Raw genomic sequence first — 11,221 nt, 5'->3', positions numbered from 1 at the left:
ATATATACACACATATATATAATATATATATGCACACACACACTAACTACTTCAGTCCTCTCTCACTAGTCTCCTCTGCAGATTGGAGACTATCTTTAATACTGACATTACAAGGTAAAAAGAAGAGCAGAATACAAATGACTGTCACATGGCCAGAGACCAGAGCCACAGTTTCAACTGAGTACACATTGTGAAGAGTGTGATGAATTGTAAGTGATGTCAACTGTCTCAAACAGAAAGAAAGATGCAAGGAACACGTTAAGCAACATGACCCAATATAGTATTGAAACAGTATCACAAGCATTGCTTTCATACCTACAGTGTAAAAAATAGATTTATAAAATATATTATTCAGAGTAGGTTATATTGAAAATATTTATATGAAAGTAGTTAAATATAGGAAAATAGATAAAGATTAGAGGAAAGTGGATTAAGATCTAGAGGAAAACAGATTAAGATTTAGAGGAAAATGGGTAAAGATTGTTTGGAAAACAAAAAAAAAAAAACTTGTGAAACAAAATTTACCTTCTTCAGTTTCTGTTTTACGAATCATTCTCCGCAATGGATCAATAAATTTGGATAACTGCTTTAATTTCTCCAAATAAGCCTGGTCTTCAGACGGACTAGCAGTAGTTCCAACAGAACCAGGATTACCTATAATCAATCACAGAGAGTTTTGGATGTCACAGATTGTAATTAAAAGTAAAGTATTCAAAAACAACAATAAATATATAAATTAAAAGAAATCCTCACCAGGTGTATTCAAAGCACTTCCCGGTGACGGGGCACCCATGGCAGCATTACGAGATACTGGAGAAGGGACAATATGAGTATTTGGGGAGGGTGCAGCCAAGTTAGCAGGTGAATGGACCATATGAGAACTAGAAATGTACAAAAACAAAAATAGTGATTAAGAGAGTTGGAAACAAAAAAATAATTTCACTTCAGACTACAGAGGAATTTTATTTACTAATAAGCAGTGCTTTATCACCAAAATCCAAATCTTTAGATTCACTTGTTTTTATCCTTTTTTTAGCTATAGATATTTTAATTCCACCCAGAACTTGCTGTAAGTAAAGTTAAACCATTTATTATCCCCTTTGTCTTTTAAATCCCTGCAGATCTCGTGTCTTTCTGTCCTATGCATTACTTTTTAATAGCTTCCAGTTCATTACATCTTGCCTGTTATGAAAGCCACTAAGATGATTCATGGTTCTGCTGATTCTCTGGAAATAAAAGTCCTCTGTGCACCATTCGAGAACAAGGAATGGTACTCTTATGTAAAGAACATAATCCTTATACTTTCATGCACTGATGTCAGAAAGCATCCAACCTTCCTTCCTTCCTTCAGACAGGTGGTGTTTTTTTCCCTTTCGTTGATGTTTACATAGTAAAAAAAATATTTTTTATATGGCAGGGCTTCTAAACCTATATCCAGTACCACCTTGAAAGACCAAGCTTGTTCTAAGCAGTCTTTTACTGTATCATGTCTACAGATAAGCACAAAGTATCATTTTTTGTATTTCCTCGAGTTACCTTCTGTAACTGCAGAAAAAAATGTTAAAATAACATTGTCCAGGATTAATATTTCTTACTTTTTGCATTAAATGTTTTGAATTTTAAGACATGGAAATGATAAAATTAAAGTGAAAGAAAAGGAGTAACTAGTAACAACCTACATAATTTTCATTTTTAACACTTCCTCTTCAATGTTTGCATAGTTTAACTAATTATAATTTGTATATACTTGTCCAACCCATGCCAGCATGGAAAACAGATATATGATGATGATGACTGACACTACACTAAGTACACAAGCCTTACTAAAAGCGCTTTTTTTTTTTTTTTTTTTCACAGTTGTGAGTATGCCTGGCACTTGGCACCATCTTTATCCTGCTGTCTCCCATTCTCTCGCGCCTTCTCCTGCCCTTCCCTCAGATTGGGTAACCTTGTACCTCCTCTACAGCAAGACACCTGTTTCTGTCTCTCTGTCTCACTATAATCTTTCATCATCTGACACAAGATCCCCTCCTCCAGTGTCCCTTCTCCTCTCAAAAGATTTTTGTCTTGCAGGTTACTTAGTCACCCTGTCAGTGCAGGTGCCACTTAAAAAGCATCTAGTCCACACCGTTAAGTTGTTGCACTTGGAAGGGCATCCAGCTGTAAAAACCTTGCCTGTGCTTGTGCAACGTAAAAAGCACTAAGTCCACTCTGTTGGGTGGTTGGTGTTAGGAAGAGTATCCAGCTGTAAAAATCCTGCCAAAACAGTCACAGAAGTCTAGTGCAGGCTTCTGCCTGGCTGGCTCCTGTCAAAACATCCTACCCATGCCAGTATGGAAGGCAGACATTAAATGATGATGATTCCAGTAATTATGTTAAAAAATAGAATTGGTATTTTCAGCAAGTCATGTTACCTCAACAAAAAATAGTTTCAAATATGACATTCCTCAACAAAAAATAGATTTGTATATAAAACTGCTTTCTGCAGTTAAGGATAATGAAATTTTGAGTTGATATATCTGCTTTCCACAGTGAAAGGGTTAAGTTTATTGTTTTAATGTTGCACTTAATTTGTTGATTAAGTAAACTCAAGCAGACTAACAGAACAGGTAAGGCAATTTCAGATTTTGCAGGCTAATGTAATACATAGGGGTAAAATAAAATAAAAAAGGGGTCATCTAATAGACAGAAACACCAACCTAGTCACATTAATTATCAAAGTATAAAATATTCATTGAAAAGAAATGATCTTTGAACAACAAAACTGTTACCAATGATGGCACTTAACATTTTATGCAACAGTTAGCCAAATCTCCCAAACAAAACTGATCACACTCTAAAATATTCATTATGATCAGACTTAGTTTTAGTGGCATTATAGTACTTAGTCAAGATTTTTCAAGGGACTTAAACAAGTAAAATTTACAATAGTTGTTAATACTGTATTCATGATTTGGGAGATTTACATCCATTTTCTATAACAGTAATGACAGAAGTCTTTTGTAAATTTAAAAAATTGTAAACTAATAGAGCAATTTTCTTTTTAAAGGTACAATAGTCTTACTTGTAATCAACTAGATACCACTTAATTGAAGTAGATATGAAGTAAGCATAGTAGCATGCTTCTTTTCAGGAAGGAAAACAAAACTAATTTACATCAAGATATTAAAAGAAAAATGCTTTGAAGTCAAACCCTTGAGTAGCAGGTGAATGGGCAGTATTTAACTGTGAGACATTACTAGCTGGCTGTACTTGACTTGGACTCTGCAAAAGACGATGTACAAAATATATTTCTGTTAGTTCTGAGTAGTTTAAAACAAACGAGCTGATTTCCTTAGTCTATATTGTTCATAACAAACATCATGAACCATGAGAAAGAATAAATGTGATTGGTGTGGGTAATGTGGAACTTGAAATGCTGAACATTAGTATACTAAAGGAACAGACATAGGAGGCAGTTTTAAATAGCAGAAAATTTTGAAATGACAGACTGATTGTAATGTTAGTGCAAGTTTAAGAAGAGACAGTGTGAATAGTAAGGAAGAGATGGTGTTTATTCCCAGTCCAGCTTGGACTGAACAAACTTATAACAAAAGTCAGTCCATCTGTGAGTATCAGGAACTATACTGTCCAGTATATTCTTTATTTAAGAAAGTACAATGTTATTTGAGGGAGATTTTACTGCTGTTTCTGGATAGTAAGTGACTAAATAGAAATGTACTTATTAGTGCAAAGTAGAGAGGTAGGTACAACAGGTGGGTTTGAAAGGAAGTGAAACACCTTCAACAAAAGTAGCAAAGATATATCAGTAAGTACATGTAATGTGAATGGTCGGCACATACTAATATTATCTTAACAAAATGAAATAAAGATACAATCATTGCAGAAGAAGTATTCTGCTAACTTACTTGGCCATATTGCTGTGGACTCATGTACGGACTTTGAACCATTGATCTTGGTACAGAAGGAGGGTTGCCCCCTTGGAATGGTAGTTGCTAAAGAAAGAAGAAAAATAAAAATAATAATTATATATATTTTTTAAACTACATATTGACTCTTAAAGATTTGTTGAAAAACATTTTGTAAAATCAATTTTGCTGTGATAAGTCGGTGGAGAGACAACCAAGTACATTTGAAATATTTTATGGGAAGATATAGTTTAAAAGAAAGACAACTGGTTATTTATTTAGTGCAGGGTTTTAAAAAATGTGACAGGATAAGTGGAAGAAATAGATATAATGTATATGTTGAAGAAGGAGTGACAGTTGTCATACTAGCATGTCATTAGCTAAGACCATTTCAGTTGTGTTAAGCAAGGTTTGGTGTACCTTGCAAACTGAAACTGTTCAAAGATACTCTAAAGTTGAAACAGAAAGATTCATTCCTTCTTCAAAGCAGTATTAACTATCCGCACCATTATTATCTTTTATGTCCACTTTGTCACACTTACATAGTACGGATGGGATTTGCTCTTCACTTGGAGAAAGAATCTCCTTGTTACTAGCAGAAGAAATAGCTTCTTTAACATTTTTCACCTCATTCTTACTATAGCTACCATGCTTTTGAAACACCTATCTCCATTGCTAATTAAGTTGTATAGGTAAAGGAAGCTATCAACGGCTTTTAGGGAGCTTTCCAAGAATTTGAAAGAATTTATTTTATGAATACCCTTACTACTAACTACTAATATTTCTTCTCTGTCTACCTGCCTATGATCTCACTGCATTTCATATGCAATCACACTTTACTTTTGGTACATAGTACAGAGTTCCTAACAACTGTTTTCTACAATTTAAATCTTACTTTTCAAAGTTTATCTTGAGGTTCTAGGTTTACTTTTGTCTTTGGTAAGTTTTGCTTCAACATTTTAAATTACTTCTCAAATTCTTTGATAATTCATCTATAAGAACTAGCTCATTAACATACAAGAGTTTTCACAATCAACTAGTTTTAAATTCTTCTGTTATGGCCTGAAGTACTTATAATACATAGGAGGGGGTTCAGATCTGTGCCCTAATGACACCTGTTTGAATACTGAATGATCATTGATAACTCATCTAGTTAAAGGCACCTCTATACACGGCTTGTATAGCTCTATTGAGTAATTCACCTACAACTAGTTTTCTTCATGACCTCTTTATCAAAGGCCTACTCCAGGACAACGAATCTTAGGAAAACTATTATAGAAAGATGTCAGATATTTGTAAAACAATACAGTGATGCTTCAATATATGAGTTAATTTGTTCCCAGAGACTGTTTGTAAAGCAAAGCAATAATTTCCCATAGTAGCAATGTTATAAATCATAATACGTTCCCAGAATATTTTACCTATAAAATTTATAATACTCATAGATAAATGACAATGAAATAACAGTAGAAAGTAAAGAATATTTTATGTAAAGAAAAAAAATGTCAAGATCATTTATAATAAAAAAATATTATAATTGTTTTCTGAATCCCTTTCACTCATACTAGACTTGCACATGCTATCATTAATAGATACAATTGCTGATTCACAAGCACTCACAGACAGACTTGTAGATTTCCTTTTGAAAAACAAGTCAAGAGTTGTATGTTTAGAAGAAGGTTTTTTTTTTGCTTTCTATAAATTTCTCAGTGACACACAGAAGCACTTGTTATGGTAGTATAAACTTTTGCACTTCAGTTAAAATTTCGATCTTGTGCTTGAAAAATAAAACTCATAAACCCGGGGTCTCGTAAAGCGGGTCCTTGTAAAGTGAGGTATTACTGTACTTGTAGTTATAAGGAAAATATTTTTTTAGTGAAAACTGTGACTTTGACAGTGAAGTAATATACAGCTGATAAATATGGAATAAGCTGTGAAAGCTATTACAAATATGTTTATCATATCAACAAGATAATATAATTAAAATAATTGTGAGTTACAAAATGTGTATTAGAGTAAATAACACTGAATTACATTAGGGCCTGACACTGCCATCTGTTGACCAACCATTTGTTGCTGGGGTGCTGACTGTTGTTGTTGGGGTTGTTGCTGTGTTGAAGTTTGTGGTGGTGGAACCGGTTGTTGAGAAGTTGTTGGTGGTTGAGCTTGTTGTTGTGCTTGAGGTGGTGCTTGGGAAACCATGAAAGCATCATGCCTCTGTGAAAGATAAACTGATTGATGAGAACAGTAATATCAACAACTGAGAAGGACAATAAAATACATTCTTCAAGCCAGCTGATGTTGATTAAACCAACAATTGAAACTATCCTATCCATCTTAAAGCAATGAAAATCTTAAGAAATATATTTTAATTAACATCTAATTATATACTTTTTCTTTATTAACTCATGAAATATTTAACAAATTTAGTCTAATTTGTTATGTGTTACATTATGGGAAATAACATAACATTACTAAAATTTGGATAAATTTCAAAGGAGTGAGGAAAACTAATCAATAGTATAGAAAAATATACTTATATTTTGTAACTATCAAACTATCAATAAAATATCTATCCGGAGATTTAATTTATATTTGTAATCATTAAGAATTAACAACTTATAAAAACTAAACAAGCAGACGAACTGAAGAAATGTCAAGCTATTGAAAGTTAAATAACTGAACGATAATTATTAGCCACCACATCAATTATTTAAAGCGCAATCCATGGTGTAATAGATTGCTTTCTAAACAAGTGTACCATCATTACAACTAGTATCATACAAAACTCAAAACAGTATACAAAAAGAAAGTCATCATCATCATCATTTAATGTTCTTCATAAGAATTAATGACAATAAAATCTGTTTATCATTATGACATACATGATATATATTAGAGTGGATATTTAATACAAAGATAAGAAGACTTAAAAATAGAAATAGAAGCAAGCACAAAGTAAAGCAAAGCAATACAGCATTTAGATTTAAGATTAGTTATTTCAGTAGTCATCATCTATAACATGGAAGATCAATAAGTACACAGCTGTTAACTTTCTTACAAAGCAACACAGTCCAAAGACAAAAGTTAGAATACACACCTGCAAAGGAACAGGCTTTGGTTGGTTTACAGGTGTGCGAGCTGGCATATGTCGCTGTTGGTATTGTATGTGAGCAGCTGTAGCTTGCTGGTGGTTCATCATACCTACGCACAAGAAAATAAAGTAGTTTTGTCAAATTTTCAACAGTCACAGTTTAAAGTTTAAATTTACTTTGCAGAAAAACAACCAGCTTTTGAAATTTTAGAAAAAAAAATTATCTCTCTCTCTCTCTCTCATGATGCACACACATATTCATAAGACACACTGAACAATGTAGTTGTACAAAAATATGAGAAGATTACAGCTAAAATTCCTTTAGTCATAAGTTTTCTGGATCAGGGTTATTGATAACAAGAAAGTCACCTTAAAAACAAATAAATCAACAACTACACAAATATACTCATATATAATAGGAATCAGAGAGAGAGAGAAGTGTTTTTTTTTTATATGTATGCTGCAATGCATTTTCCTTTTTAATTTTTTTTAGAAATTATTTCTTATTTTGACAAAAAGGAACACTGTTTTAAGAAAAGGAAAAGAAGAGATCTGTAAAATTCAGATGCTTATAAGGATTTCTAGCATGGGCACAAAGCCACACATTTGGAGGAAGGGAGAGTAGTTGACTAAATTTAGCCATTTACTTGACTGACACTTCCTGAGCCTAAAAGGAGGGAAGGTAAAAATCAACCATGGCAGGATCTGAACTCAAAACAAAGATATGTAGTAAAATACCACAAGGCTTTTTGGCCAATACTTATTGAGTATACCAAATGACTGCCAATGTGATAATAATCACATAAGTACAAGGTCAGGAATTTGGGAGAGGAGGCTGGAGGCTAGTTAAAACCACTCACTCCAGTACTTGGCTGGTATTTTATTTCAGTGACCCCCAAAGAGATGAAAAGCAAAGTTGATCTTCATGGGATTTTAACTCAGAATCTAAACAGCCAAAACAAATACCACAAATACATATTGTCTGACACATTAGCAACTCTGCCAATACTCCACCATTGTTATAAGAAAAATGGTTTCAAATTTTGGCACAAGGCCAGCATTTTTTGGGGTGGTGGGGATGGTAGTCGATTACAACGACCCCCAGTGTCCAACTGGTATCTATTTTACCTGGTGTGCTAACAATTCTACCACCTCACCACCTTACAAAATAATCCTTTCTACTATAGGAATAAGGCCTGAAATTTTGGGGGAGAGTACCAGTCAATTAGATCGACCCCAAAAGGATGAAAGGCAAAGTCAACCATGGCAGTATTTGAACACAGAACATAAGGACAGATGAAATGCCACCAAGAACATCACCCAGCATGATAATGATTCAGCCAGCTTGCAGCCTCAATTATAATAATAATTATTATTATCACATTTATTTCATTGATCTGTGAAAGAAAGAAAAGCGAAGTTGACCTTGGTGGAATTTGAATTCAGAATGTAAAGCTGGAGGTACAAGGCCTATGATTTGGGGTGAGGAGGGGAAAATTAGTCAACACCGGTACTTGACTGGTATTATATTTTTATTAATCCTAAAAAAGGATAAAAGGCAAAGTTGACCTCAGTAGGATTTGAACTTTCACTGCTTTAATGAAGAAGTATTAACTATGTAATCAATGAGTGAAAAATACCAGTCACATTATAGCAGGCTGCAAAATGTTAGGTTAGAAAGAATAAAAGGAAAGTTATGGTAAAGTAAGTCTCAATTTACATAAGTCACTTTGTAAAAAGTGCAATATTTCAGTCAAGTGGTACAACCACGTTCTAGAAATGGCTCTAAATGAACCTGGTAAACCAAAAATTCACTAGAATTTTGATATTCAGACACACAGAACAACTGGACATCATAGACCAGATATCAATTATACTGGACATTAAAAAAAGAAAGAAAATGTCTTGTAATAAATGTTGCAGTTGCTTCAGACAAAAACATAACAGACAAGTGAGCAGAAAAGATATTGAAGTATGCTAATTTGAAAGTAGAGGTGTGGAGAACATAGATATGCCCAACAGCAGAATGTGAATGTTGTACCAGTTGGTATCACTAGTTCAGTTCCCTCTCAAAACTATATCTTCTGGAACAACTGGATTTTTAAGTCAGACATGCAAATGCTCCAAAAAAATCTTCCCTTGTGAAAATGAACAAATCAATGAACACACACATATAAATAAGCGGTTCTCAACTTTTCATAGCTCAGTGGTCCCTTTGGCCAAATAGCCCTTTTACAAACGTCCCCTTCACATTTTGCACACAAAAAGTAGCAGATTAAGAAGCTGATTTTATGCAGTGGTTCATTATCCATATTTTCTTAAGCTTTCCCTTCTCTTTAGATATGTGTGAATAGACTAATGCTCTTAATGTGAAATTATACTTAGCTTTATGTAATTAGTCATTATTAACGTTGTTTTAATGTCCACTTTTCTATGCTTGCATGACTCAGATAGAGTTCTGTGAGGCAGATCTTTTATAATTGGATGTTCTTGTTACCAACCTGTTATGTTTCCAAGCAAGGTTAATATTTTCCCATGACCAGACATATTTGCATGGAAGATTGGAAATGAAAAGCATCACTTGTATGACAGTAATGTTAATGTTTACAACTGTTATATATACACACACACATTATATATATATATATATATATATACACACACACACACACACATACAGGGGTTGGACAAAATAATGGAAACACCTTAAAATTCCAAACAAATTTATTTTAATATGGAGTAGAACTGCCTTTGGCAGTAATAACAGCTTGAATTCTAAGAGGAATGGACTTGTACAAAGTTCATATTGTTTCCAAAGGAATTTTTGTCCATTCTTCAGCTAAAACAGTCTCCAGTTCTTGTAGTGATGATGGTAGAGGATATCAACTCCTTACTTGTTTTTCTAAAATGCACCATAAATGTTCAATAACATTGAGATCTGGGGACTGGCCAGATAATATGTTCAACTTCACTAGAATGTTCCTCATGCCATTCAATAACAACTTTAGCTGTGTGAATTGGTGCATTATCATCCTGAAAGATTGTATTTTCTTTTGGAAACAGTTCTGTAGCCACAGGATGAATTTATCAGATAAAATGCTTAAATAGTCTTGACTATTAATTCTGACATGAAGGGGAAACCATTGTGCTGGCAGATTTCCAAGATATAGCCCTCCAGATCATCACAGATCCTCCTCCATGTTTAACAGTTGGAAGAAGGCAGACTGGGTCAAATGCTTCTTTTAGCTGTCTCCACACATATACTCGGCCAGTGGTCAAAAATAAGGTAAAGGATGACTCATCCAAGAAAATAACATTTTCCGACTGCTCTAGGGACCAATTCTGTAGGTTTTTACTCCACTCTAAATGCTTTGCAATGTTTGTTTTGGAAAGTAGTGGTCTTCTGATTGCAACCCTCCTGTGAAATCTGGCTTTGTGGGTTCTCGAGGTAGTCATTAAGCTCTGCAGTAATTTTGGGAGCTGTACTTTTGTGATCCTTTCTAACAATTTGCGTAAGAGTCTGACAATCCCTATCTGAAAGTTTGGGTTTTCTTCCGGAGTTTTTGTTTTTCCCTCTTTCTCAAAGGCTGTCATTTCTTTCGAGACAGTACTTCTTAATACACCAAACATTTCGGCTGTTTTCGTTATGCTAGCACCTGCCATACAAGCACCAACAATTTGACATCTTTGAAAGTCTGATAGATTTGTCATTTTAATGAATTTTAATTACCTTTTTCTGATGATAATTGAAAAGAAACAGCAAGTTTAGCAAAACATATTAAGCAATACTAATAATATATGAAAAAACAAAAATAAACAAGCTTTTGGCGGTTTTATAGATATTTCACAATTATGATGCTATGATGCTAGGTGTTTCCATTATTTTGTCCAATTCCTGTATATATGAGAAGCTTCTTTCAGTTTCTGTTTATGTAGAATCAGTTTAATAACCATTCTGGTACTTAAAATTAATCATTAGGTAGTTTCTATAAAGACTGCTCCAGGTACTTACATATGCAATAGCAGGAAAGATATACATAGTATCTATTAATTTTAAGCCATAAATCAGAAGCGGGATATTGAGATAATGGCAATACATAGACATATTTAAACAAAAATTATAAAATCTAAAGTATAAAAATATAAATACTCAAAAAATATGTGCTGGTATATGTGTAAAGTGAAAAATAATGCACACAGATACATATATATATATATA

The 11,221-nt window shown here is 33.5% G+C and overlaps 1 protein-coding gene across 4 annotated transcripts in view; it reads right to left on the bottom strand.

Annotated features, from left to right (window-relative positions):
- Positions 1–11,221, bottom strand: part of LOC106872996 (mediator of RNA polymerase II transcription subunit 15) — an 84,455-nt gene that overhangs the window by 9,208 nt on the left and 64,026 nt on the right. For all 4 annotated transcript variants that reach the window (XM_014920190.2, XM_014920191.2, XM_014920193.2 and 1 more), the window contains 6 exons: positions 7,009–7,112; positions 5,943–6,125; positions 3,909–3,995; positions 3,194–3,264; positions 754–881; positions 526–654 (listed from right to left, as the gene is read on the bottom strand). In XM_014920190.2, coding sequence (XP_014775676.1) covers positions 526–654; positions 754–881; positions 3,194–3,264; positions 3,909–3,995; positions 5,943–6,125; positions 7,009–7,112 — 702 coding nt within the window. The remainder of the gene's footprint in view (positions 1–525; positions 655–753; positions 882–3,193; positions 3,265–3,908; positions 3,996–5,942; positions 6,126–7,008; positions 7,113–11,221) is intronic.

Source organism: Octopus bimaculoides, chromosome 3, assembly GCF_001194135.2.
Source record: "Octopus bimaculoides isolate UCB-OBI-ISO-001 chromosome 3, ASM119413v2, whole genome shotgun sequence".
Lineage (NCBI taxonomy): Eukaryota > Metazoa > Mollusca > Cephalopoda > Octopoda > Octopodidae > Octopus > Octopus bimaculoides.
This window is presented reverse-complemented; position numbering and strand designations above follow the sequence as displayed.